At 50.8% G+C, this 27529-nt stretch overlaps 4 protein-coding genes across 5 annotated transcripts; 2 read left to right on the forward strand and 2 right to left on the reverse strand.

Annotated features, from left to right (window-relative positions):
* Window positions 1–227: 227 nt before the first annotated feature.
* BCL6B (BCL6B, transcription repressor) lies at window positions 228–6219 on the forward strand. Of its 2 annotated transcripts, XM_027518111.1 has the most exons (9): window positions 228–334; window positions 881–1071; window positions 1308–1529; window positions 1640–1984; window positions 2245–2369; window positions 3126–3290; window positions 3371–3501; window positions 3616–3753; window positions 4156–6219. In XM_027518111.1, the coding sequence occupies exons 2-9, from the start codon at window positions 893–895 to the stop codon at window positions 4270–4272; spliced, it is 1422 nt and encodes a 473-aa protein (XP_027373912.1). In that variant the 5' UTR covers window positions 228–334; window positions 881–892; the 3' UTR covers window positions 4273–6219. The 2 variants fall into 2 exon arrangements, with proteins under 2 accessions (XP_027373912.1, XP_027373913.1); XM_027518112.1 differs by lacking the exon at window positions 3126–3290.
* Window positions 6220–7244: 1025 nt separating this feature from the next.
* Window positions 7245–12264, forward strand: SLC16A13 (solute carrier family 16 member 13). The gene is made up of 4 exons (XM_027517518.1): window positions 7245–9060; window positions 9210–9353; window positions 9993–10730; window positions 11409–12264. The coding sequence occupies exons 1-4, from the start codon at window positions 8862–8864 to the stop codon at window positions 11606–11608; spliced, it is 1281 nt and encodes a 426-aa protein (XP_027373319.1). The 5' UTR covers window positions 7245–8861; the 3' UTR covers window positions 11609–12264.
* Window positions 12265–12573: 309 nt separating this feature from the next.
* On the reverse strand, window positions 12574–14959 carry SLC16A11 (solute carrier family 16 member 11). The gene is given in 6 exon segments (XM_027517517.1): window positions 12574–12845; window positions 12940–13111; window positions 13113–13708; window positions 13874–14017; window positions 14337–14544; window positions 14784–14959. Coding segments are annotated over 5 exon segments (1344 nt in total). The 5' UTR covers window positions 14539–14544; window positions 14784–14959; the 3' UTR covers window positions 12574–12615.
* A 5372-nt stretch (window positions 14960–20331) lies between these two features.
* LOC113878359 (C-type lectin domain family 10 member A-like) lies at window positions 20332–24273 on the reverse strand. The gene is made up of 10 exons (XM_027519372.1): window positions 24085–24273; window positions 23047–23236; window positions 22329–22442; window positions 21930–22025; window positions 21769–21840; window positions 21591–21662; window positions 21328–21414; window positions 21082–21236; window positions 20741–20847; window positions 20332–20584 (listed from the first exon to the last, which is right to left on the reverse strand). Exons 2-10 carry the CDS (start codon window positions 23111–23113, stop codon window positions 20428–20430), a joined length of 927 nt encoding a protein of 308 aa, XP_027375173.1. The 5' UTR covers window positions 23114–23236; window positions 24085–24273; the 3' UTR covers window positions 20332–20427.
* Window positions 24274–27529: the final 3256 nt, after the last annotated feature.

Here is a 27529-nt window from a genome sequence, read left to right on the forward strand (position 1 = left end):
TAAGTCACCCAACGACTTAGTCACCCATGTTTCCCATCTCAACATCCCCAACCTCCTCCCCAATATCAATGTCCCACCCTCGGTTCCACTTTCAGTGGCCCAAGACCCCTTACTTTACGACCACCCAAGCGTTTCCGAGGTCCCGCCCTGGAGCCGGAGACCCCGCCCCGGGTTCGCCATCTGGAAAGCGAGGAAGGAAGGATACAGACCCAGGCGTTCACCCCACCTCCACCCCCGCCCCCGACATCCCGGCCAGATAAAGGAGCCGAGGCCAAGAGGGGAGAGAGACCCCGCCCCCCTTGAGAAGAGAAGCTGAAGCCCCTGCAGGACGGGGGTAAGAACCAGAGACTGAGGGAGGCAGACTCCTGGGTCCCTTAAGAGGGTTGGGGCTTGTTGATGGTAGGAAGACCGAGGCCCAGAAATTGGGCTAAACTAGGGATCCAGGACTAGAGAGTGGAATTTCGTGGTTCGGGGAAGGGAGCTTCGATTGGGATATGGAGGGATGAGGACCACAGGTCGTCTGGGGTCTCCAGGCAGGATCGTACACCTGAGACCAGGCTCGCGGTGAGGCAGAGGGGAAATGGGGATACTGGAAGGGCATTGGGAGTCTAAGTAAGGGCGCTGCAGACTGGATTCCCAACGCTTGCCATCGACGCAGCGGTGTGGGACACTTCAACTCGCTCCAAGCGCTGTGGAATCTTAGAGGAGGAAATCGGTCGATACTGAGGTTGAGGGCTGACAGAACGAGATGAATTAAGTAAAACTGCGTGAGCCGGGGCCGGGGGCTTTCCCCTGCACCTCAGGAGGAAGAGGCAAACTGCGGAAGGGAAGGCGTCTTGGGACGACAAGGATCCCTGAGCCCTTTCCTTGGCACCCGCAGGCCTCCGTCGCTATGGGTTCCACCGCTACCCCGGAGGGAGCGCTGGGCTACGTCCGCGAGTTTACTCGCCACTCCTCCGACGTGCTCGGCAACCTAAATGAGCTGCGCCTGCGCGGGATCCTCACTGACGTCACGCTGCTGGTTGGCGGGCAACCCCTTCGAGCTCACAAGGCAGTTCTTATTGCCTGCAGGTTCGAGGGGTGGCTCATGGAGTGGGGTGGGACCAAATGGGAAAGGGGCGGGGCTATAAGGTCTTTGGGAGGCCACGGAAGCCAAGCCGTCCACAAACAGGAGGCGGAGCGACAGGGAATTGAGGGAGGGGTGAGAGTTAGGGAGGCGGGGCTTCTTATAGGAGCGGGGCTTTCGACAGGGTAGAGTTCCCCTTGGTTCCCCAGCCCCTAACCCGACATATCTTCCCTCTCTCCAGTGGCTTCTTCTATTCAATTTTCCGAGGCCGTGCAGGAGTAGGGGTAGACATGCTCTCCCTGCCCGGGGGCCCCGAAGCCGGGGGCTTCGCTCCCCTTCTGGACTTCATGTACACTTCGCGCCTACGTCTCTCTCCGGCCACCGCACCAGCAGTCCTCGCGGCCGCCACCTACTTGCAGATGGAGCATGTGGTCCAGGCATGCCACCGCTTCATCCAGGCCAGGTGAGGGAGCCCCAACTTGGTGTTCCTCGTGGGTGAAATGGCATCCCAGGTGTCAAGGGCAGAGGCCAAGATTAGGGAATAGCACTAATGTCCATCGCACTTTTTCTCAGCTATGAGCCTTTGGGCATATCTCTGCGGCCCCTGGAGGCAGAACCCCCCACGCCGCCAACGGCCCCTCCGCCAGGCAGTCCCAGGCGCTCGGAAGGGCACCCTGACCCACCTACTGAGTCTCGCAGCTGCAGTCAAGGGCCCCCAAGTCCACACAGCCCAGACCCCAAGGCCTGCAACTGGAAAAAATACAAGTTCATCATACTGAACTCTCAGGCCTCCCAAGCAGGGAGCCTGGCGAGGGAGAGTTCTGGTCAACTTTGCTCCCAGGCCCGGCTCCCCAGTGGAGATGAGGCTTCCAGCAGCAGCAGCAGTGAAGAAGGACCCATTTCCAGTCCCCAGAGCAGGTACAGAAACTGGAAACCACCCCATCCCACCCCAACCCCAGAATTTGTAGCAGTAGCCTCAGCTCAAGAGGCACAACCATTGGGCCTGAGTGATCAGTAACAGGAAGTGAGGGAGTGGGCTTCACCTTAGGGAGCTGGCCAGAGGCCAGGCTTACTTGGTGAGGTACGCCCTTGGCAATACAACTGGATAGGGTACATTGGTCAATACCCCACCATATGATGTCTCCTAATCATTTTTCTGGGCCTTGACATCTGCCTAGGCTTTCTCCAACTGCTGCCGCTGTACAGTTCAAATGTGAGGCTCCAGTCAATACCCGCCATCAGCTCACACCCCAGGCTCCAGAGACCACTGGGTCACCTTCTGGGAGGGCTCATCCACCACCAGGTAAGAGCCTCTCCTTCTACCCCCTTGGCTTTTCTCCTGTGGCTACTCAAGGCCAGTTGGGGCCAAAAGACCTCAGGGAAGGCCTAGTCCATTTTCAAATTAGAATCACCTAGAGAGTGTTTTTAAATCCCATTGTGCAGGTCACACCCCATAGATCGGAATGTCTGCAAGTAGAAGCCAGGCATCAGTATTTTTTTAAAGCTTCCAATGAGCAGCAGTGTTTGGGAACTTCTGGCGTGTTCCCATCCAGGGCTGAGTGGTCAGCCCAGGGCTGGCAAAGCCTCTCTGGCAAGCTGTCATCCAGGGTGGTGCAAGAGAGAAGAGAGGGGGGACTCCCTGGTGGTCCAGTGGCTAAAACTTCATGCTCCCAATGCAGAGGGCCTGGGTTCAGTCCCTGGTCAAAGGGAGGCATGATCCCACATGCCTCCACTAAGACTGATGCAGCCAAAGAAATAAATATTTTAAAATTTAAAAAAAAAAAGAGAGTGAGAGAAAGAGAGAAAGAGAAACTTCCACCCATAAGTAAGGGCCTCCACCTCCTACCACCACTATTGGAGTGATTAGCAGAATACTCTCAAATTATACAGACATAGAGACAGATCCTGGCTTGTCCTCTCAAATAACCGTATGGCCCAGAGCAGGTCAAATGAGCCTCAGCAGCCTTAACAGTAAATTGGGGGCAAAACAAAACAAAACCTGCTACCCTGTGGTCTGAGAATTCACTGGTATTGTTGTCATGACTCACCCCCTCCCCAGGAGGTGAATTTTTCAGCTGCCAGAACTGTGAGGCTGTGGCTGGGTGCTCATCGGGGTTGGACCCCGTGGCTTCTGGGGATGAGGACAAGCCCTACAAGTGTCAGCTCTGCCGGTCTGCCTTCCGCTATAAGGGCAACCTGGCCAGTCACCGCACGGTGCACACAGGTAGGGGAGGAGCAGGGAGAGGACCCTGGTCTTGGTGCCCACTGCTATTCTCCTTGACCTCCCTTCCTCCCCGCCTCCAGGGGAAAAGCCCTACCACTGCTCCATCTGCGGAGCCCGCTTTAACCGGCCGGCTAACCTGAAAACGCATAGCCGCATCCATTCGGGAGAGAAGCCCTATAAGTGCGAGACATGCGGCTCGCGCTTTGTACAGGTACGACAGTTTCAGAGCCTGATCGCAGACAAATTTGCGAGAGGACGAGATGGGCCGAATGGGGAGGGTTCCGTACCTCCCAGGGGCGCGGTCTGAGATTCCCTCCTTTCCCAGGTAGCGCATCTGCGCGCGCACGTGCTGATCCACACCGGGGAGAAGCCCTATCCTTGCCCCACCTGCGGGACTCGCTTCCGCCACCTACAGACCCTCAAGAGTCACGTTCGCATCCATACCGGAGAGAAGCCTTACCACGTGAGTACCGGACCTGGCCTAGCCCAAAGCCTTGGAATTACCTCCTGTTTACCGACGGGCGGGGCTCTGAAAGGAGCGGGCCTGGAGGCCTTTAGATCGAGGCTAGGTGGGCGGTGTCCTTGTGAGGAAGGGGTGGGGCCGAAGGTAGGGGTGGCAGGTGTAGAAGTTAGGTTCCTGGACGGGGCGCAGTCCTGGAGAGGAGGTGACAGGTGTAAAAACGCTTTGCTGAAGGGGGCCTCCTAGGCCTTCCCCTGAGCATTTGGGAGGATGTGGGGACTCAAGAGGCTTCCCTATATCCCCAAGAGCTTCTCTCAGGTGGAGTGCTGGGCGGTTCTCCCTCGCTTAACATCTAAAAGGTGGTCGTGGGTGGGGAAGAGACCTGACCCGGCTGTCATCTTACAGTGCGACCCCTGTGGTCTGCATTTCCGGCACAAGAGTCAACTTCGGCTACATCTGCGCCAGAAACACGGAGCTGCTACCAACACCAAAGTGCACTACCACATTCTAGGGGGGCCCTAGCCGAGTGCCGCCCCGGCCCCACTCCCTTCCCGGAAGACGGAAAGCTGCGGCTCACGCCTGGGTTCGCTGCCAGGCTTGGGCGTGGGGGTGTGCGAGGCCCCTGGATATCAGCGACGGCCACCACCTTTAATTTCTCACTGCGGGGAGCAGGGGTGGGAGATCCTGGCCTGATCTGCCTCTGTTTTGCTGGTCAAAACCTCTTCCCCGCAATCGATATTGTTTCTGAGCAGAGAACAAGCTAGGAGCTGGAGCGGAGAGACTGGAAGCCTGATTTCCTTAAGGAATCAGGCCTCCACCTGCAGCCCCCGTCTCATTTGATTTATCTGTAAATATAATTTATTGAGGCTTCTGGGTGGCACCAGGGCCTTCATACTCTTGCATTTCCCATGTCCCTCTTCTACAAGTGTGATCAAAAGTGACCTGAAACTCGGAATGTGAGGTCACAGCTCTGCTGGCAGAGATTAGCACTTGGCTGCCTCCTTTGGCTTGAGTGTTTTATATTATTATTGTCCAACTTTTATCTTTAGAATTGTTATTTTCCCACTTGCTCGTTGGTTTGTTTAAAATGGAGAAAAGAGTTCCCTGTGCCCTTCCCCTTCAATTCTAGGTCTGGAACCTTTATTTGTTCTAGGGCAGCTCTGGGAACATGTGGGTTTGTGGAATTGGGTCAGGAACCCTCTCAAATATTCTGAATATTGTAGGTTTTCTAGCAGGCTAGCACTGGATATAGACTTTTTCTGTTCTTCCAAGAACCTATGATGAAATGGAGGTAATACATACCTCCTGGAGGCAGTGGGTGTGGGGCCTTTGTCAGTCCTGGAAATTGGGGGATGATTTGAGAGGCTTTCTCTTAGGCCCCTGACTGTCCTATTAGTCTGGCCACCTAGGTTTAGCTCCATGGTAGTTTTGGCTATCTGATAGAACTCACCCAGGAGCTTGAGCTGAGCCCACAATCCTCCCTGTAGGGGCCTGTTCTTAGCACGAAGTTGATCCCTCTATGCAGGAGAGATCTGCAATTCCATATCAGAAATGATGCAATCTTTTCGGAGTCTTCCCAGTCTCTTAAGAATGCTATGATCTAGGGGAGAATTATCTTGAGTAAAGACTATGACCTTTCCTTTACTGCAGAGCCATCTGGGTTAGAATGTTCCCTGGGGGTTCTACATGAGATGACCTTTTCTTCCTTTAGTAGGTATTTGGACATCTTCTGGCAAGTGTCCAGATTTCAGAGATTTCTTTGCCTCTAGAAGTCACAGGTGCTTGGTAACTTTCTTACCTTAGAAAAGCTGAGTGTGTGACCTGGTCTTCCCGTCACTACATTCCTGTCTGGAACCAGTGAAAGCACTAGAACCTTCCACAGGGACAGAAAAGGGGCTGAGTTCCATTATGGATTTGCTATAGTTGGGATTATGATCGAGATTAGTGTTGGGATTAAAGCTTTAAAAGACTGACTGATGGACCATCTAGTTGACCAAGTCTCCCGTAGGATTAAGAGGTTGTTTGAGGGACACAGTCTCTGGTTTAGGCCAAGTAGGTAGAAAGTTAGAAATGGGTTGTCTCTTAACTGTGTGGAGCATCTAGAATGTTAGGTGATACTCTGAAGTATTACCAGTCCTGCCCCTGTTGCTCTGGGGCCTGTTCGTTTAGGGACATGGGGTAGAGGGTAAGAAGCACTTTGAATTTGTGGGATGGAGCTTCCTCAAGACAGGTCAGTCCTAGTGGCTGTCACTTGGGGATTGATTAGAAAGCTACTCTTTTCCCTCTTTCCCTCTTAACCTCAGTGCAGAATTGAAGGAGGGAGGGAAAGCAGAGGAAAGAGTTGAGAAGAAACTATATATATATATATATTTTTAAGCATATTGGATGGGCAGGTGGAGAGTGCCAGGGGGTGGAGATGTTAGATCTTGCAAGACCAGAATCATGGAATAAAGAAGCCTCTCTGTGCTGCTTGTTGTGTCCTGGGTTCTTGCCTGTGGCGATCTGGGGACTGGGGAAAGAGGGTTCTTCTTCATGGATACCATCTTGGATTTTGTGCCCATCCCACTGTCCCATCCATTTTAAGCAGCCCTTGTTCTCCCCTTCCCTGCCCTTGCCTTCCGGCTCATTGTGTAGGAACCAGTGACTTCATGAAGTCTCTCCGGAGCCACCTGCATCCTGCTGCTCTTAAGTCACTTCCTGCCTTGAGATGTGGAGGTAGCAGGGAGAAACCAGGAAGCCACAAATAATACCAAGATGCTGGGGGATGCATCTGTGCAGGGGAACTTGATGCTTGGGACACCCCCTACCACCACGGAAAATGGATAGGACTTGGGTCCCCTAAGGACAACAGATGCTAGAGGTGGTGGTGAGAAGACCATGTGGTTAGAGCCAGTGTGCCAGTGCTACCCGTCCCCCAGCAGTGATTTCTTGGAATCCATCTAGTGCCTAGTACTCAGTTCTCTTCTACCCTTTCTCTTGTCCTGTGTGTCTTGGATGCACAGCTTGTTCTGCCCAGAGGATGAAGGGTCACTAATTCTGATAAATTACCTCCCTCTTGGACTTAAAATTCCTCATCTGTGAAATAAGTCCATTAACATGGAAGGAATAATTTCCTCCCAGCATTTATAGTTTGTGGTTGTGTGTCTCAGTCTTTTAAAACCCATGACATGGGTTAGATGTTTTTTAAGCACAAAACAAACTAAAGGAAAACCTCCCTTCCCCTCCCTCTATGGCTTATCCCCTGTTTAAAATAAGACCCACTAATATTACATATCTCCTGCTTCATGTGCATGCTAAGTCACTTCAATCATGTCTGACTCTTTGTGACCCTATGGACTATAACCCACCAGACTCCTCTATCCACAAGAGAGATTGGGATTCTCCAGGAAAGAATACTGGAGTAGACTGCCATGCCCTCCTCCAGGGGATCTTCCTGACCCAGAGATCTAACCCACATCTCTTACATCTCCTGCACTGGCAGGCAAGTTCTTTACCACTAACACCACCTGGGAAGCCCAAGGCATTTTAGTGTATAGATTTTCAATTCATCCCCCTGACAACCTAAAAGTAGGAATTATTATTAGCCTCAGTTTACAAGTAGGGAAACCAACTGAGAGATTCAGTATTTTGGCCAGGTTAATAAGCGATGAAGCCAGGACTGGAACCACAATTTGATTCTACAGACTGTGCTCTTAACTATTATGTTATATAGCCATACCAACTTCTGCATCTTTGATATAGTCCTTACCGGTCAAAGTTCTGCTCCACTTACAAAAAAAGAGAGAGAGAAAGAAAAAAACTTTTTGGGTATGACCATTTTTATTTCCCACATATAAAAAAGTATAAGGCTCAATATGCTTTTTAAAATTATACAGCCGCCCTCCCCACCCCAGCCCCACTTGTCTGACCCCTTGAGCTCAGATGTCAAGGTCAGTGTTTTAAGGAGCTTGAAGTCAAATCATTAGTGCTACATAAGGTTGGAGGAACTGGGTACTGGTTGGGAAGGAAGGGCTGATTGTACCAGTGGTCATGGCTTGTCTCTTTAGTCTATCCCACTATGGGATCGAAAAATGTGGTTAGGAAGTGGTTGTTACCAGAGGGCAGAGGGAAAGCTTCCAGCCCCACTGGAGACGGGTGCTGGTGGGGCTCTGAGTGAGTTCACAGATGCACTTCCTCTGCCCAGTTATTTTTGGTCTCTATGATCTGTAGGTTTCCTGTTAGTGGGAACAGAAGGGACAGGAACAAGTTCCCATTACAGAAATATACGCCAGGAATCCAACAGCCCATTCTCTTTCCTTGGCCTCTGAACCTTCTCCGGGATCCAGGCATCTAGATTTAATCTTATCTTATAATCCCTCTACGCCCCCCACCCCCGCTCCGCGTTTCAACTCATGGACCCCTTATTAAATATGTTTTCCTCTCCTGAACCAGCTTACCCACTACTAACCCCCACGGACTCCTTACGTGCGCATCTCTGCAGAAATCCGGTCAAATTAGCCCGCTAGGTGGACAGGAGACAGAAGCTGCAGCAGAGCACACCCCTGGGTCACGTGGGGCCCAACTATTTGGCCTCCGAAAGTCCCCTCTGCACGCATGCGCCCCATTCATTGCCCAGTACAAGACAGGTTCTAAACTCCGCCCCGCCCCTCTGGCTCCTCCCCCTGCTGAGGAGTCCCGCGTCCTTATTGGTGAGCTTCGGACAGGGATGCAGACCCTTGCTGGCCAGGTGCTAACTCTTTCAATGATAAGATAGATAAGCCACCTGGAGACCCGCGCACCTCAGGGGTGGGGCCCAGTTCAGGCCCCTCCCGCGTCTGTCCAGCCCAGGCCTTGACTCCAGATTTGAAGCCACCGGAGCCACGCCCCCCGGCGCTGAACGTCGGGGCCAGCGCGGGCCTGATCTCCCCATTATAATCGCCCCCAATAGGGGAGAAGCGCAGGCGTCTCACGCAGCCTCTCTGCACCTTTCAAGCCCTCGTTGGTACTTTCCTCTCTGCCACCCTCGCTTCTCCGGCGCGGCCCCGAGCTGTCCGGCCGGGTGGGTGGGCAGAGGTGGAACGACCAGAGCTCCGCTCCGGAAGGGGCTTAGAGGCAGCACTGTTACCACCCAGATGGCTTATAGGGCCGAGCCCCCCGACGGGGGCTGGGGATGGATGGTGGTACTCTCAGCGTTCTTCCAGTCGGCGCTGGTGTTCGGGGTGCTCCGTTCCTTCGGCGTCTTCTTTGTGGAATTTGTGGCGGCGTTTGAAGAGCCGGCCGCGCGAGTCTCCTGGATCGCCTCCATAGGAATCGCGGTGCAGCAGTTTGGGAGTGAGTGCTGCGCCCGGGTCCGGAGTCCTGTGTCCCTCGACCCTCGGAAGGGAGTGGGGGATGCGGGGACAGTAAAGGACATGGGTAGGGGGAGCGGTGCTGGAGAAGGACGCCTGAGATCTTCTCGCAGAACTCTTGCTCTTCTCCAGGTCCAGTGGGCAGTGCGCTGAGCACGAAGTTCGGTCCCAGGCCTGCGGTGATGACCGGGGGTATCCTGACTGCACTGGGGATGCTGCTTGCCTCCTTTGCTACCTCCTTAACCCACCTGTACCTGAGTATTGGGTTGCTCTCAGGTGAGACCCTGAGCAGGGCCGGTGAGTCAAAACCTGAGTCTTTTTGGCCTCAGGACTTTTACCTTCTTCCTGCTCCTTCCGAAGGACTTAGGGGAAACTCTCAGAGAAAATTTTAGCTAGCACCTCTGCCTGGAAGGGTATTCTTAACAGAGGTAACTAAAGTGATAAACAGGTTAGGGGAAATCAGGAAATTCAAAGATGCAAGGCAAGAACTAGTGGAATTGGAATGTAAAAGGAAGAATTACTGTAAAGTTGTGTAAGATACTGTGGCTGTGAAATAAACATCATTATCCTATTTACAGATGCGGAAAGTCTTTAAAGCTTATGCAGTTTGGCAAATGAAGTTCACACAGCCAGCAATGGTAGAGCCCAGGTCTAACTCCAAAGTTCTGTGGTATTGACTTTACAAACATTGTCTCTAAGCTTCCAGAGTCCGCTAAGTTACATTACCTCCATTTTGCAGATGAGATTGAGGTGAGGAGGTTAAGGTACATAAGGTCATAGAGCTAGAAAGTATGGAACCAGGGTTGTAATTTAGGCCTGTGTTCCATTTTGTTGCTGGGCAGTGTTGGGATGACTGGGTGTTCTGAGTTCCTTAAGGGGTCCTCAACTCAACCCCCATTTCTTCCTTTTTGACAGGATCTGGCTGGGCCTTGACCTTCACTCCAACCCTGGCCTGCCTGTCCCGTTACTTCTCTCGCCGGCGATCCCTGGCCATGGGGCTGGCACTGACGGGCGTGGGCCTCTCCTCCTTTGCTTTTGCCCCACTCTTCCAATGGCTGCTCAACCACTATGCCTGGCGGGGGGCCCTACTGCTGGTGTCGGCCCTCTCCCTTCACTTGGTGGCCTGCGGTGCTCTTCTCCGTCCACTTTCCCTGGCTGAGGACCCTGTTGTGGGTGGCCCTGGGGCCCAGATCACCTCCCTCCTGCGTCACGGCCCCTTCCTCCGTTACACCGTTGCCCTCACCCTGATCAACACTGGCTACTTCATTCCCTACGTGCACCTGGTGGCCCATCTTCGGGACCTGGGTTGGGACCCACTGCCAGCTGCCTTCCTCCTCTCGGTGGCGGCTATTTCTGACCTTGTGGGGCGTGTGGCTTCTGGGTGGCTAGGCGATGCTGTCCCAGGGCCTGTGGCAAGACTCCTGATGCTCTGGACCACCCTGACTGGGGTGATACTGGCCCTGTACCCTGTGGCTGACGCGCCCACTGGCTTGGTGGCCCTGACTATGGCCTACGGCTTCACATCAGGGGCCCTGACCCCAGTGGCCTTCTCCGTGCTGCCTGAACTGGTGGGGACTGGAAAGATATACTGTGGCCTGGGACTGGTACAGATGGTAGAAAGCATCGGGGGGCTGCTGGGGGCTCCTCTGTCAGGTAAGGGGAATAAGATTTCCAGGTGGGCCATGGCTGCTGTGTTTTACCATGGGGGGTGCAGAGGGGAATTGATATAGTATATGTTAATACTGCCCTCTGCCATGGTAGATACACAGCCCATATGGTCAGTCACAGCAGCCTTGAAACAGGTCTGAGGGAAAGAAACTGGGGCTGTGGAAAGATTAAGAGGACCTCTGAGGCACCCTTGGCAGTGTACCTACAGCTGGGGTTTTCAGAGGATTCCGCCAGACATAGCATGCTAGTGCCTGGCTTTTCCCTTGGCCCACTGGGCCCCAGGCCAGGGGCCTGAGCCATCTGGTCAAAGTTCCCCACGCTTCAGAAGCCAGAACCTCCAGACCCTTAATGTTTTCCTCTAACTATTAACTGAAGGCATGGAAGGGAAAGAAAGGCACAGGTGTGGCTGATTCGATCTGTATCCCCAAATCTGGGGATGCCCTAAACTGGCTAGTTTGGCGGTCCTTTATGAAGGCAGGAAGGTAGTTGAAGTGACATTTTGAGGCCCCTTGGGAAACCAGAGTTCTCACACTCACCCAGTCTGAACTCTTCCAAGATGATGGGTTAAGGATCATTTTCATCCCTCCACCCCAAAATGTGTCAGAGCCATCAGTCCCAGGAAACAGATCACCCATGTGTATTCTTTTTCTCTCTTGAACCTAGGCTACCTCCGGGATGTGACAGGCAACTACACAGCTTCTTTTGTGGTAGCTGGGGCCTTCCTTCTGGCAGGAAGTGGAGTTCTCATCACTTTGCCCCACTTCTTCTGCTTCTCAGCTCCTACCTCCAAGCCCCAGGATCTTGTAACAGAGGCACTGGATACCAAAGTCCCCCTGCCTGAGGAGGGGCTGGGAGAGGATTGAACTCCAAGAAGGGGCAGACAGACCCATAAAACAAGAGGTTGGTGGCTCCAGGTCTTCTCCTGCGCCCCATCTTGGCACCCACAGAACCACAATGCCTTAAGCATCTTGATCTGCTCCCCTTGCCCGCCCCTCAGAGCAGGCGTGGGGCTCCTGCAATGTGTGTGCCAACCCTTTGTATTTTCTCGAGGATTCTTGTCTGTTTGCTCCCACAACCTTTTCTGAAGGATCCAGGAGTTCAGCCTGCTCCACTGAGCTGTGAATCAACTGTGGAAAATCAAAGGCCAAGATACTTATCAAATTTTTTTTACATGTGATCTCCAGTGTTGCCCTCCTTGGAAAAAAATCTGTCTTTGGGGTAAAACTGAATAAGAAAACTGGACAAAGTTCAGAACCTCAGAAAGTGCTTGGGCCCATAAGCCTGAGTGAGCTGAATGGAGTCACATTGGGGAGTGGAGGGGAGGTATCCAGGACCTCTGGTGACCCAGAGCATTTAACCCTGGACTCTGCTCTCTGGACCACAGTTCCTCCCACTTGCCCATGGACTTCCCTCTTTCCTACTTTCCCCTATAACTTAGAAATTAAGAAAATGGTGTGAGATGTGGGAGAGGGGTGCTAGTTTGGAAGAGAGAGATAAAGCTAAGAGAGCAGAAGTCTGAGATGCTTGTATTTTCCTCAGGCCAGTAAAGGGGGACTGAAATGCAGAAAGACTTTATCTGGGAAATGAGGATGGGGCAGCTAGCACTCAAGAGCACCCCCGTGCCCCCAACAAACCTGAAGCAGACAAACAGGCAGTTCCTGGAAGGTTTCCTGTTATAATGGCAAGCACTTGGGCAAAGAGAAATGGACTGACAGGACAAACATCCTTCCCGCCTGCCATGGCTTAGGGGCATCCTGTTCCCATCAACCAGCTTTTCTGGATATCTTAAGCAGAATGTTTGCAGCATAGATTGCCTAACAATTGGAGCTTGCAGGAACAGCAGATAAAAAGTCTTTATTAGGGGAGGGGCTCAACAAGTGGTGTCCAGAGTGGAGTGAGGGTCTCCCGGGGAGAGCAGGGCAACCTGAGGGACCGGGAGCAGCTCCCCCATCTCAGGGGGTGGAGTGCCTGGACGTGAGGCCTGACGGCAAGAGGGCAGCGCCTTGGGCAGCCCCAAATAGATGAAGCTGCCAGAGAGGACGAAAGAGCCGCACATGAGGAAGGAGGCGGTGAAGTCTCCGGTCTCATCCTTTAGGAAGCCTGAGAGGAGAGGGAAAGGAACTTACAGGCCTGGGTCCCCAGATGCAGGTTGGGGGTGAGGGTGGCGAGCGGATCTGCTGGCTCTGGCCCTTACCTGACAGGGGAGGGCCTAGAAGCCCCCCGAGGCTCAGCAGCAGCATCACCAGACCGGTGGCCTGTACCACATTTCCGATGCCCACTAGCTCCGGGAGCACACAGAAAGTCAACGGGGCGAAACTTCCGGCGCTCAGGCCGTAGACCCCAGCCGCGGCCAGCAGGGGGCCCCCCCCAGCTGTCCTCGTTCCCCACCACAGGGACCAATCCCACCGCCAGCAGCCCCAGGCCTGTCAGAGCCCCGAATATCGTCAGCAACCGCGGGAGGGGCACCCAACCCTGGTCTGCCAGCCACCCGCAGGGGAGCCGAACGCCGATATCCCCCACCGCAGCCGCCGCCACCACCAGCGCCGCCCCATACCCGCCCAGGCCCCGATCTAAAGCGTGAGGAGCCAAGTGCACGTAGGGGATGAAGTAACCGACCCCCACTAAGGCCGTGCCTAGTGTCAAAACTAGGAAGGCCGGGCGTCTGAAGAGACCGAGGCCAAGGGCAGCTAGAGGGCTTCGGGGTAGGGCCAGGGGGTCGCCAGGAAGCGCCAGGGGTCGTAGCAGGGCGCCACAGGGGGTGAGGTGAAGGGTGACGGCTCCGAGGAGGAGCAGGGCGCCCCGCCAGCCAAAATTATCAAGGAGGAGCTGTAAAGCGGGCGCCAAGAGCAGCGAGGAGGCCCCGTTGCCCATGAGTGCCAGCCCCACGGCCAAGACTCGACGGCGGGAGAAGTAACGGGAGACGGTCCCCAGGGCAGGGGCGAACACCAGGGCCCAGCCGGAGCCTGCGAATGGATAGGACTGGGTAAAGACAGAAACCAGGGTTACCAGGCCCTGCCATCCTAGCTCTGTTTCTCGCAGGAGGCCCCCGCCCTCTTGGCTTCCGTACCCGACAAGCTCCTATCTCCATCATCACCCCCTTAAGAACCCGGGTATCCCTCTTCCCTCACCAGCAAGGACGCCCAGGCCAAGGTAGAGGTGCAGCAGACTGTGGGCGAAAGCCGAGAAGACGAAGCCGAGCGAGGTGAGGACGCCCCCAACCATCACGACAGGGCGCGCCCCCCAGCGGGTGCTCAGGGCACTGCCCACTGGGCCTGGAAGGGGGCGGAGTCAAGGGAAGGCACGCCCCCTGGACCCCCAAACTCGCTCCAACCCTTCTCATTGGCTATTTTCCTGGCCTAAACTTCTCCCCCGCCTTATAGCAACACCACCACCACCACCCCGCCCCGCTTCATCTCAAGACCCACTCAATTCTAGAATTTAGAACTCTAAATTCGACCTAGGTCTGAAGGTCGAACTCTAAGGGTCGACTTTTCTTAGGTTGTTTGGTAACTAAGTGTGTCCTCTACCACTGCTCTCACGGCACTTCCTCCCACCCCAGTTCCTGCCTCCCACCTCGGGGCCCCTCCTCACTGGCTGCCTGCTGCACTGCCAGGGCCAGGGCGCTGACCCACGCCGTCTCCTGAGCGTTTCGGTCAAAATACTCCGCGAAGTCAGGGAAGGCGAGGCCCAGGGAGCGTAACACCCCGTAGGAGAGTCCATTCACCGCGAACCCTGCGGCCGCCACCACCCAGCCCCAGCCCCCGTCCGGGGGTCCGGTTGGCTTGGGGGTCATCGTCTCCTGGGGAAGGGGGAACATCTATCAGAGAAGTCGCCACATCTGTGTCTCCTTTAGGGACCTTAGCATACCTGAGATCCAGCCCTGAGCACGACAGGACGGAGGCGGGAGGCGGAGGGGGGGTGGGGGCGGTGTGCGGGCCTAGGGCTAGAACTCCAGGTCCGCGCCGTACAAGAGCAGGATAACAGCCCGATCCCCCAGTTCTGAGACTCCCCCTCCCACAGACACCAGGTTCCCCTTACCCGACCTCTCCGGGCGGTCCGGGGGAGGGGAAGGGCGAAGAAAGGCTTGGCCCGGTTTTCTCCCCGCTTCCCCGGAGGGCGGGGCCTTAGAGGGGAGGAAATGCAGAGATGGAGTCCCACTTGGACCGGCTCTCAAGGTAAACAGAGCGCGCCACAGGGCGCCTGGGCCACCTGGGGCGCGAGGGGTGGGGCGGGGGTGGGTAGTGTCCAGGGCCCGGGCGAGCTGAGACAGCCAATCCACCGAGCCGAGTCCCACGGGGATTGAATTATCCATTTACACCCCCAATCCCAAGGAAGGGAGGGGCGAGGAATGAACACCTCCCCGCCCATGCCCACGCACCTGCAGCTGGCTGCGCACCCGGGAGATGCATGGATTGCAATCGCCAGCCTCCCCAACGTTGGTAGGCAACGCACGGAAATAGGGGTGGTCCTCCCAAAGCCTGAGGGGATGAGTAGCTCCAACGTTCTCAGGCAATGTTGCTGGAGAACCTGGTAAACCTCGGGTGTTAAATCACAGACCTCCATGCAGTGCATGTTGCGTGCTCAAGGACAATACGCCCTCCAGGACAGAGCGAAAGGAAAAGGACTTGTTGTGATGGGCCAGGGACATATACACATCATGTTGCATCTTCACAATCACCCTGTGAAAAGGTGTTCCCCCCATTTTACAGATGAAGTCACTGAGACTTAGAGAGGTTATGTGATTTGCCCAAATCGCCAACCTTAAAAAAAGAAAAGAAAAGAAAAATATTTGAGTTTGGATCTGTCCAACTGTGGAACCATCCAAGAACAGACCTACTACTGAAATAGACTCTGCCACCACGGAGGGAAACGGCCTGGAGACAATCTGATGCCAAACTGACCTGGAAATGGTAGATTGATTCTGTGCTAAGGGTTTCTGGGACTAGAAAGGATTCTTGAGATCAGAATCCCTGAGGATTTAGATGGGAATTTTAAAAACAAAGTAAGAAATCCGAAAATTGAAACCAGGTATTGATTTCTTGGAAAAACTTTCCTTTTTACATTAAGATTGATTTACTTTGAATCAAGGGATGTGGTCTCTCGTTTAATTATTAAACAACATCAGAGAAAAGCTGGCAGTTTGCATTAGTTTGGCCAACAGCCACATTACCCGACAGCCACATGGTGGCAGTGTTTCCTAATTGTTGAGAAACTCTCGGCAAATAAAGAAAAACAATCAGTGAAACTGTAAACCTGACAACACAATATGGTCTTCGAGGGCTCTCTATTGCCTATAAGAGGAAACAAAACAAAATTCTTTACTTTGGATAAAAGCCTTTCCCAATCAGAGGTAGACCCAGACTATCTTTCCATCCCTGCCCCCTTCCCCTCTTTTCTACACTCTTCCATCAGCTATCAGCAGCTCATCTGCTCTATAGGCATTTCTAGCCTTTCTGTTTAGTCGCTCAGTCGTGTCGAACTCTTTGCGACTCCATGAATCGCAGCACGCCAGGCCACCCTGTCCATCACCAACTCCCGGAGTTCACTCAGACTCACATCCATCGAGTCAGTGATGCCATCCAGCCATCTCATCCTCTGTCGTCCCCTTCTCCTCATGCCCCCAATCCCTCCCGGCATCAGAGTCTTTTCCAATGAGTCAACTCTTCGCACGAGGTGGCCGAAGTATTGGAGTTTCAGCTTTAGCATCGTTCCTTCCAAAGAAATCCCAGGGCTGATCTCCTTCAGAATGGACTGGTTGGATCTCCTTGCAGTCCAAGGGACTCTCAAGAGTCTTCTCCAACACCACAGTTCAAAAGCATCAATTCTTCGGCGCTCAGCCTTCTTCACAGTCCAACTCTCACATCCATACATGACCACAGGAAAAACCATAGCCTTGACTAGATGGACCTTTGTTGGCAAAGTAATGTCTCTGCTTTTGAATATGCTATCTAGGTTGGTCATAACCTTCCTTCCAAGGAGTAAGCGTCTTTTAATTTCATGGCTGCAGTCACCATCTGCAGTGATTTTGGAGCCCAAAAAAAGAAAGTCTGACACTGTTTCCACTGTTTCCCCAACTATTATTTCCCATGAAGTGATGGGACCGGATGCCATGATCTTCGTTTTCTGAATGTTGAGCTTTAAGCCAACTTTTTCACTCTCCACTTTCACTTTCATCAAGAGGCTTTTTCTCACTCCTAAATTTTTTAATATGTCATGCTTTGTGCTTGAAATGTCCTGGAGTGGATACAGGAGCCTTGCCATGTACCACCCTAGGAAAGTGGTCTCATCAGTTTCCCTAGTCTGGGGTGCTATTGTGAAAGGCACCTGGAAGGCAGAACCAGCCTATCCTCAGGCACCAGGGAGGGCAGGGACCCCACTTCCAGCAATGGCCAGTGAGGACCCTGCTCGAAGCTGAATGAGGCCAAGTGAAACAAAGCACTCCCTCCCCATGGTGAAGTAGAAATGCAGGGGGGTGAAAGAGGAGACTGGGTCCTTAGGGCCTGGGAGTTGTACAAAGTGATGCTGAGCACCTTTACAAGATACTTGTGAACCCACACCACTATTCATGCCTGGAGAATCCCACAGACAGAGGAACCTGGCAGGCTACAGTCCATGGCGTTGAAAAGAGTCAGACGCAATGAATGACTGAGCGCGCACACACGTTTTACTGTGTAAAAATTACATCTCAATAAAGCTGATTTTTAAGGTTAAAAAAAATCTTAGATTGGTGAGGATGTAGAGAAAAAGAAACACTTAGCAAACACTGTTGATGGAAATGTAAACTGGTATAGCCTGTATATAGAAGTGCCTCAAAAAATTAAAAATAGAACTGCCATGCTGTGCTGTGCTTAGTCTCTCAATCATGTCTGACTCTGCAACCACATGAACTGTAGCCCAGAAGGTTGTTTTGTCCATGGGCATTCTCCAGGCAAGAGTACTAGAGTGGGTTACCATGCCCTCCTCCAGGGGATCTTCCCAATCCAGGGATCGAACCCAGGTCTCCTTCATTGCAGGCAGATTCTGTACAGGCTATCAAAGAGATATCTGCACTTATGTGTTCATTGGAGCGTCATTCACAATAGTCAAGATATGGAAAGAACCTAAGTGTCTATCAATTAATGAATGGATAAAGAATAATACTCCATTAGTTTGTTGTCCAGTGGCTAAGTCTTGTTCAACTCTTTGTGACCCCATGGACTGAAGCATGTCAGGCTTCCATGTCCTTCACTGTCTCCCAGAGTTTGCTCAAAATTTTGTCCATTGAGTTGGTGATGCTATCCAACCATCTCATCTTCTTTCACCCCCTTCTCCTCCTGCCCTCAATCTTTCCCAGTTTCAGGGTCTTTTCCAACAACTCAACCCATCACATCAGGTGGCCAAAGTATTAGAGCTTCAGCTTCAGTATCAGTCCTTCCAATAAATATTCAGGATTGATTTTCTTTAGGATTGACTGGTTTGATCTCCTTGTGGTCCAAGGGACTTTCAAGAGTCTTCTCCAACACCACAGTTTGAAAGTATCAGTTCTTTGGTGCTCAGCCTTCTTAATGGTCCTACTCTGACATTTGTACATGACTACTGGAAAATAGTATATATGATCTATACATCATATATACCTATATATAATATTCTACCATATAGCCAATATATATTGTGCATGCTGAGTAGCTTCAGTCATGTCTGACTCTTTGAGACCCTGTGGACTGTAGCCCAACAGGCTCCTCTGTCCATGGGAATCTCCAGGCAAGAATACTGGAGTAGATTGCCATGCCCTTCTTCAAGGGATCTTCCCAACCCAGGGATGGAACCTGCATCTCTTACGTCTTGTGCATTGGCAAGTGGGTTCTTTACCACTAGTGTCACCTAGGAAGCCCATATCCAACATATACGTAAATGTATGTATAAAATGACAGCATATTATTCAGCCTTGTGAAAGAAGGAAACCCTGCTATTTGCAACAACATGAATGGAAATCAAGAGCATTTATAACAAGTAATATAAGCCAGATAGAGAAAGACAATACACTATGGTTTATCACTTATCTGCAGAATCATTAAAAAAAGACAGAAAGTGGAAAAGTGGTTGCCAGGGGCTGGGGGTTGGAAGGGAATAGGAAGAGGTTGGTAAAAGGGAACAAACTTTCAGTTATAAGATGAATAAGGTCTGAGAATCTAACATTTAAAAAACATGGTAACCATAGTTGATAACAAGGAGATCCAACCAGTCCATTCTGAAGGAGATCAGCCCTGGGATTTCTTTGGAAGGAATGATGCTAAAGCTGAGACTCCAGTACTTGGGCCACCTCATGCGAAGAGTTGACTCATTGGAAAAGACTCTGATGCTGGGAGGGATTGGGGGCAGGAGGAGAAGGGGACAACAGAGGATGAGATGGCTGGATGGCATCACTGACTTGATGGACGTGATTCTGAGTGAACTCCGGGAGTTGGTGATGGACAGGGAGGCCTGGCGTGCTGCGATTCATGGGGTCGCAAAGAGTCGGACACGACTGAGCGACTGATCTGATCTGATCTGATAGTTGATAACACTGTATTGTATATCAACACCAATATACAATATACTTTTGGGTCACACCAAAAGTCATCTCTACTCTTTAAGTGGTGCATTTTATTGTGTAAGGATTACACTTCAGTAAAATTGATTTTTCAGGTTAAAAAAAAAAAACCTTAGGTTGGTGAGGATGTAGAGAAAAAGAAACACCTATGCACTCTTGGTGGGAATGTAAATTGGTACAGCCAGTATGGAAAGCATATGGAAGTTTCTCAAAAAATGAAAAATAGAACTACCATATGATCCAGTAATTCCATTTCTGGGTTTATATCCAAAGGAAATTAAAACAGGATATCAAAGAGATATCTGCACTCCTGTGTTTACTGAAGCATCGTTCACCATAATCAAGATATGGAAATAACCTAAGTGTCTATCACTGGATGAAGGGATAAAGAATAATATAATATTCTATCATATATACATATATAATATTATATATATATAATGACAGAATATTATTCAGCCTTGACAAAGGAAATCCTGCCATTTGCAACAATATGCATTGAACTAGAGGGTATTTATATCAAGTAATATAAGCCAGACAGAGAAAGACAGTACTGCATGATATCACTTATCTGCAGAATCATTAAAAAAAAAAGTCAGGAAAAAAAATAGAAAGTGCAAAAGTCGTTGCCAGTGGCTGGAGGTTGAGGGGAATAGGAAGAGTTTGGTAAAAGGGAACAAGCTTGCAGCTATAAGATAAAAGTCTTATAGCTGAGAATCTAACATAAAACATGGTGACCATAGTTGATAGCACTATTTTATAATTGAAATTTGCTAAGAGAGTAGAACTTAAGTGTTCTCACCTAGGAAAAATAATAAACGTGAGGTTATGGATATGTTCATTAACTAGATGTGAGAATTCTCTCACAAAGTATACATGTATCAAATCCTGACATTTAAATATCTTACAATTTCATATGTCAATTATACCTCAATAAAGTAGAAGTTTTTAAAAAATACTTTAGGAACTCTAGATAGTCTTTTCAAAGTTAAGGGGGAAAAAAGAACCTCAAATCAATGGCAGTGCTCTAATCTCCCAGGGTTTATTGCTCTCCTACAAGGAGAAGTGTCCCCCTTCCCCACCCTGCCATTTCCTAGGCAGGGGGCCACTCTCTTAGTTGCCTTGGCTCAGTCCAGCCTCGCAGATCCAGTAGTAGAGTCTTTGGCAGGCATCGTCATTCCACTCGCCATCAGGGTAGAAATGGGCACAGTCCTCACCCCCACCCAGCCCATGCCCATGAAAGTCATCCGGCTGGCCTGGCTTCCAATTCCTGGTTGGGGGGGAGGGGAGGTTGGTGTGAGAGGAAAACAGCCAGCTAGGAAGAACAGATGAAACAGAATCCAGGTTGGGGAGAAGGGGCTGTGGGCCAGACACTGGAGGAGCAGAGCTGAAGGAGGAAGAAGGTACAGAAAGCCAAGGCACTCACTTGATGTTGGTCTCATAGTCCGACCCATCCACCCATTTCCAGACTCCATCCGGATCACTGAGGCCCATCCAGGTGAAGTAAGGATGTAGGTTGGCCTGGATAAAATCCTGGGACAACAGAAGGGCAGTGTTGACTTCCCCCCGCCGCCCCCAGGCCAGCTCCTTGGACTAGCAGTTCTGAACTTCATGGGTTCATTAAAGCCATGGAGGAAATTCAGAGTGTTGATCCCAATGCTGGAACCAGTGGAACCTCTGAGGATCTGGCTCAGATTGCAGTGTTGTTAAAACTCCCCAGATGATGCCAACGAGACCAGTCTTGGGACCTGAGCTTGAGGGGCTCACCTGTTCGTCTCTGGAGTTGATGACTACCAGTTGGGCATTCTTCAGTTGGCAGTCTTTCTCAGCTTCTGGCCAGGGCTTCCGCAAGGAGGAGAACCAGTAGCAGTGGCCTTCATGCTCCAGCCAGTTGGCGGGACAGCAGGCTGTGTTTTGAGAGCCTAAAGGGCCGGGGTTGGGGGAGTGGCTGAGATGCTGCCCAGGGGAATGTGGGCAGGAACTGGCTCCAGGCATGCCCCACACAGCTTTTACCATTGCTCTTGAGAGCATCCATCTTGCAGGTCAGGGAGTTCAGGTTCTTGACCAGCTGCTGGACTCGAAGGAGCATTTCAGAATCACCTTCAGGATGAAGCATTTCAGGATGCACACAGATGGGCAGTGGGTACAGTGCCCTGGGTGTGGCTTCTGCTCCATGAGTCCCTGGAGACTGGGGGTCCATGCCCAGGACCCAGCCTAGGAACCCCCTTGCCCTCCCACACACCTCATGCCTAGGTAGAAGGCAGTAGGGGGCTGACCTGCTTTGAGTTCTTCCAGTTGCTTCTCCAGCCTGTTCTCCAGAGAAAGCACCTTGTCATTCAAGCTACGGGCTGGAGGAGAGGGCACTCAGCACCCTGTGACTGCTCCCATCCCCCACCCTCCAGTCTGAGAGCCCAGCCCCCACCTCTCCACACCCTCTCCCTGAGGGTCTCTTACCAGCTTGCAGTTCTTGCTTGTGACTTTCCACCTCAGCTTTCAGTGATGTTATCATTTCTTGAAAGTTGCGACCTGGAGGACTCAGGGACTCGGGAGTCAGCCTCCACCCCTGCTCCACCCCACCCCACCTCAGTCCAGAGCCCCTTTCATGCCAGGCTCACCCTGGGAGTTCAGTGCCTGGACCTCGGCCATACTGTTTGAAGTGAAGTTACTGAAACTTGTTCTCAGGGTCTGCAGGTCACTCTGAAACTTGAAATCTGATCAGGAGGATGGGACAATCAGTGCTCAGGGTTATCAGGCCCTCTCTGTGCCAACATTGGGCCCCTAACATGCATCATCTCGTGGGTCCCTTCAGTGACCCCACCCAAAAGGACAGGCCCTATTTTTACCTGATACTGTAAGTGAGGCAATTAAGGCTCAGAGAGAGGACATAATTTGACAACATTCCCCAGCCAACAAGTGACAGAATCTGCAGTCATCCTCATCCGATCACTCTTGCATTCAGCATCCCCACCACACCTCATTATTTCTCTCTTCCTTGCCCACCATGTGCCACTCACTTTGGTATCCCATCACACAGATGCTGGCCAGCAGGAGGCTGAGGGCCAGGGAGAGCAGGAGGAGGCAAGGGCTGGAGAGGAGCCGCTTCAGAAAGGTCTGGGAAGAAAACAGCGCTGCAGGAGGAGAGGGTGTCAGGAGGAGGGGGTTCAGGTGGTGGGACAGACGGGGCCGAGGATGGGGCCACAGGGACCTCTCAGGGAGGAGGCCGGTGCAGGTCATGCTGGTGGGAGGCCGGATGAGAACTGTGGGGCCAGGGGGGTCCAGGTCTCTGACTCCTCATGGATCAGCCCAAGTGCTCAGATACAGGGGCCCCTCACAGGCCTGGGGACACGTGTACACAAAGACACACAGACAGAGGACCATCACGATGTGTAAGGTCCTCTCATCAGAGTTGGGGAGCTAGAAGGAGGACCCAGAGAGAACGAGGGGCAGCCCACACTCCAAGCCCACAAGGCAAGCTCACACTCAAGGGTGAAAACACGTTAGAAAGACAGTTTACGCTCTTGCTCTTCCTCAGCGCATAGGCAGTCAGGCCCACTATGGATCTTGAATTCTCTTCATACTGGCTCCCCCGGAGGCTGGGCCCTGACCCCCTTCAGAGTCGGGGACCCCACCAGGACACATGGTAGAGGTGCAGACATGACATACTTGACAGCAGAAAGCCTTCTAAACATATTAAGAAGAGGTTTAGCAAAGACTGTCTCCCCTTTCCCTTACCTTCTGTAAACCTCTGGCTTTTTTTCTCACTCTCCAAGTACTGAAGGTCTTCGTACTTCACTGACATGTTTGGACCAACACAGTCTCTGAGACTGTTGGAGCAGAAGTGGAGGCCGAGCCAGTAGGCAGGCTGGGACAGGAGCTGGATTAAAGGGGGAACGCGGGGACCAGGGAGGAGATGCAGGCAGGGCTGGAGATGAGAGAAGAGTGATGTTTGAAAAGGAACCCATGGTGAAGGCTAGGAATGGGGATGGGCTTGGGTTTGCAGCTGAGGTGAGAGGTGGGGTCAGGGATGAGGTTTGAGCTAGGGTCAGGTTGAGTTTGGAGTGACGGTGGAGGTGAAGTTGGAGCTAAATGCATTGCTAGGACTGGGTCTGATGTTGGGGCTGGAACCGAGGTTGCATCTCCTACTAGGATCAGTACTCATGCCTGGGGTCAATACTGGGATCAGTACTCATGTTGAAGCTATGAATGGCGATGGACCTAGACTTGGTGCTGAAGTTGAAAATAGGACAGAGTTGAGGTTCAAGCTTTCGGGGGGTGGGGGAGCGGGGCAGGCTGGTGTTAAGAGTCAAGTTAACTTGGGAATTCTCTGGCAGTCCAGTGGTTAAGGCTCCATGCTTCCACTTCACAGGGCAGGAGTTTCATCCCTAGTTCCTGGGATCCTGTGTGCCCTCCCAGGCTGCCCCCAAGTTTTTTTTTAAATGATGTAAGAACTCTGGGGGTGAAGCTGCCACTGGGGTTGGTATGGGGTTTGAGATGTGGCTGGAGTAGGGGCTGAAGACAGGGCTAGAACCGGGCTAGGGAAGGGGTTGACTGTGAGCATCAGTTTGTGACCAAGGTTGTAGCTGCCCTAATTTAATCCAAATCCAATGAAGGGAATAGAGTCGAAAATCTCCACTGAGTCATTAAATCCCCAACCTGCCCCCTTATATATCTTACCATTCAGTTCCACCAAAGACCCACGGTCCCTCCTCCCTGCTTTCTCTGACATCCTCCCTGCCCTTTTAGCCTCACATGCATCCCCAGCCCCCTTACCTGTGAGAAGTCAAGAGGCTGTGATTCTTGAGTTCTTTGTGCTGCAATGACCAGAGTTGGAAAAAACTAAATCCCAGACAGTTGGGATGGAGGTGGCTGATGGAAGAGTCACCTAACTGAGTGGAGACCTACTGGTCTTTGTGTCTGAACGACCAAGAGTCTATATACTCGGAAACTCCCATTTCCTCAATTTGGGGCAGTAACTAATAAGAAGGAATTGAAATCAAAACTCAGGCAGAGGTGGCGTGTGTGGGGCAGCTGGACTTTTTGACTTCCTGTGACTTCCTTAATTTTACTATTTATCAGTGGAACTGGATCAGAAGGAACCAGAGTGTTGCTTTTCCTCTGTCACCACAGCTCCTTTCAGTTCCTTGATGTGAACATCTCGGAACTATTGACGTCTCCATCATTGCAAACCCAGGTCCAGAGGAGCCCTTTGCTCTGCTCTTGCTCAATCCTGACCCAGGGTCCCTGGCATCTTCCTCTGGGGCCTCAGCCAGCAAGCTCCCTGAGTTCTGGCCAGCTCTCCTTGTTATCAAGTCCAAGTTTGCTCTGGTCACTAAATGACAGAGACAAGGTGTTGAGGCAAAGAAAAAGACTTTATTCAGAAAGCAGGCACTGGACTGCCAGAAGATGGCAGAATAATGTCTCAAAATAACCATCTTCTTTTATAGAACAGAGATGGGGTCGGAAAAGGGGTGAGGAAACAAAGTAAAAAGGCCATTAGTCTTGCAAATATCTCCTAGAATGGCAAACCTCAGGTGGGGATGTGTTGATTTCTTCCTTCCTTCCATCCACAGGTGGACAGGGTCCTGAACACTTTAATAGTCAGGCAGAGGGGCAGATGCTCTGAGGCAGGTCTTTATGTATGATTATAATAACAAAATCCAACTCAGAGAAACAGTTCCAACATGGAGTGAGAATTGGCTTTTCTCTGCCACATCCTCATTTCATTTGAATGGAGGGAAGAGGTGGCGGAGAATAGGATCTCCTGGCTGGAATGGGAAGGGAGGATCCAGAAGAAAGAATATAATTTACTGAGCATCAAATCTGTGATGAGGATTGTGCCCGACATTTGCATTAACCATTCAATTCCCACAAGATTGTTGGGAGGAATTTCGGATGAAGAACTTAGGCTCAGAACCATCCTGTGACTTGCCCAAGATCACTCGCCTGGTAAGCATAAGAGCCAGAATTCCAGCCTAGGGCTGCCCCAAACCCTAGCCTGGGCTGTCTGAATATACTATCTTCATGAAAGGGGTTCAGTTTAATACTGTCAGCTCTCTAAATCCCTCTAAGGCGTTTTCCCTGAATTCACACATACAACCTTTTCATAGGAAAGATTCTTAGTGTCTTAAAAGGGGAAGAAGGAAAGCAAATACATTTCAGATTCTGTTTTCTAGTTAAATGGGATTGTGCTCTGATAATTGCATTTTAAAACTCATTTAACATTGTATCAAGAATATTTGGCCACATCAGTTCATAAAATGTCCTTTATCTCTTTTTAACTTCATCTCATTTCATAAGCTGTGCCATAATTTATTGACTAAGCTTTTTCTCTTATGATAAACATTTAGGTTGTTTCCAGTTTTCTTTTGCTTTCTTGCTTTGCATTTATTCGGTGTTTGGATTAGTATGTTACAGGCTGGGTTTTTGGAATCAATGTGGAGACTGAATTTGGGGTACAGTTTAATTATTAGGAATCAGCACCTGTGAAAGGAAGGGAAAAGAAGGTGGTGGTAGAGGGAGAAGTTAAAGAGTTACAAAGACCCTACAAAGCTTTAGTACATCTGACAGGGGTTTCTAGGGGTTCAAACTGCATTGGCTATCAGAGCTGCCCATTGCTGCATGGAAATGGGGCCTTTATTACCTGATCTCGCTCAGTTACCGGATACGACTACCACAGCAGGGGTGGAACCTCAGGGGAGGTGGCTGTATGTACAGGTCACACACCCCATGACTGGGCACCAAGTCCTTTGTGGAAGTGAGGTCTGGCTGTCTTATCTTTGTGTCTACCACAGTACTGCTTTGCGTTCACACATTAATTGGGGGATAATCAAATTTTTGCTTTATTGAATCTTTCCTACAAAGAACATTGTATGTTTCTCCATTCATTTATCCAAATGGTAGGGACAGAATGAAGTGACAAAATAGGTGATTAAACAGTTAATCCCACTAGGGGTTTGTAAATAGAAAAATATGGGAGACCTCCATAAGTTAATGATTACTCGAGAAAGCAGATTTGCTTAACAACAGAACCACGCAACAGAAGCACGGGACATGCCCCAAAACAATAAAACAATGGTTGCATAAGACCTACTTAGTGATTGCCCAGTGAACTCAGTGAGTTAATGATCTCTAGTACATGTTCTCTGAATGTACAAAAAACAATAATTTGTAGGCCTAGCTTGACCACACAGGGACAGGGCAACTCCCCTGCTCAACCAGGAGGAGGAGCTGATGATGGAAGCATGACATCTACTCAAGAAAGACAAAGAAGGGTTTCCCCTTCCACTACTTCCCCTTCGATTAAAAAACTGCAGCCCACTAAGTTTTCAGGGTGCAGCATTTCTCGCCCACCCACTTCTAGGCCCCTAAGTATCCTAGTCTAATAAATAGCTTATCTACCACTTTGCTGTTGCTGAATTCTTCTCTGCACCAAGACATAAAGGACTACGATACTGGAGCTCTTTGGAGCCTGCCTGACACCAATTGGTTTCACAAGCATTTACCCACCCATTTAAAAATATTTATTGGGTGTTAATAAAAGAAAGTGTCACATATGGAGGTATGGGAAAGTAATTCTGGCTTTTTCATGAGCTAACTTGAATTTTATGCCAAATTATGAGTGTGTTTGTGAACTATCAAATACATTGTGCATTCACTTTAATTGTTTACAGGGAAGAACACACTGACCAAAAGTAAAGAATGTCCATGTCAAAAATAAAGATGAAATTCTCCTCTTCCTGGGATGCCAATGCTGCTCCTCCTTTGACCATAAGAATCCCTTCCCAGGTGCCAAGGCCATGCTTCTTACTGTGTATGTTTTGGTCTGGTTGTTTTTAAAATCTGGAAGAAACGTATTTCTGAATTATTTAATGTTCTAACACAATAGAAAACTGTGCTGAAACTCCGGACCAGATAATTTCTCAGAGAAATCTGAGAAGTTGGCTTCAGGGCTATAGTCCTCAGATGGACTCAAACAGAATTCTTTTCTATTCTTATTATGGCTTATTGATTATTTTCATCAACAGTGTCTACAATATGCCAGGCCCCCTCCTTCAGAAGAGACATCCTGCAGAAGTAAACAAACAGATAAGAAAGGACCTGGTCACAGAGCTTATATTCTAGTGGGTAGCAGATAAACAGAATAAGTGAGTAAAACACATATAATGTCACACAGTGATAAATGCTAAGGAAGACAATATAGCAAGGAGGTGGGTAC

Source organism: Bos indicus x Bos taurus, chromosome 19, assembly GCF_003369695.1.
Source record: "Bos indicus x Bos taurus breed Angus x Brahman F1 hybrid chromosome 19, Bos_hybrid_MaternalHap_v2.0, whole genome shotgun sequence".
In the NCBI taxonomy this organism is placed as follows: domain Eukaryota; kingdom Metazoa; phylum Chordata; class Mammalia; order Artiodactyla; family Bovidae; genus Bos; species Bos indicus x Bos taurus.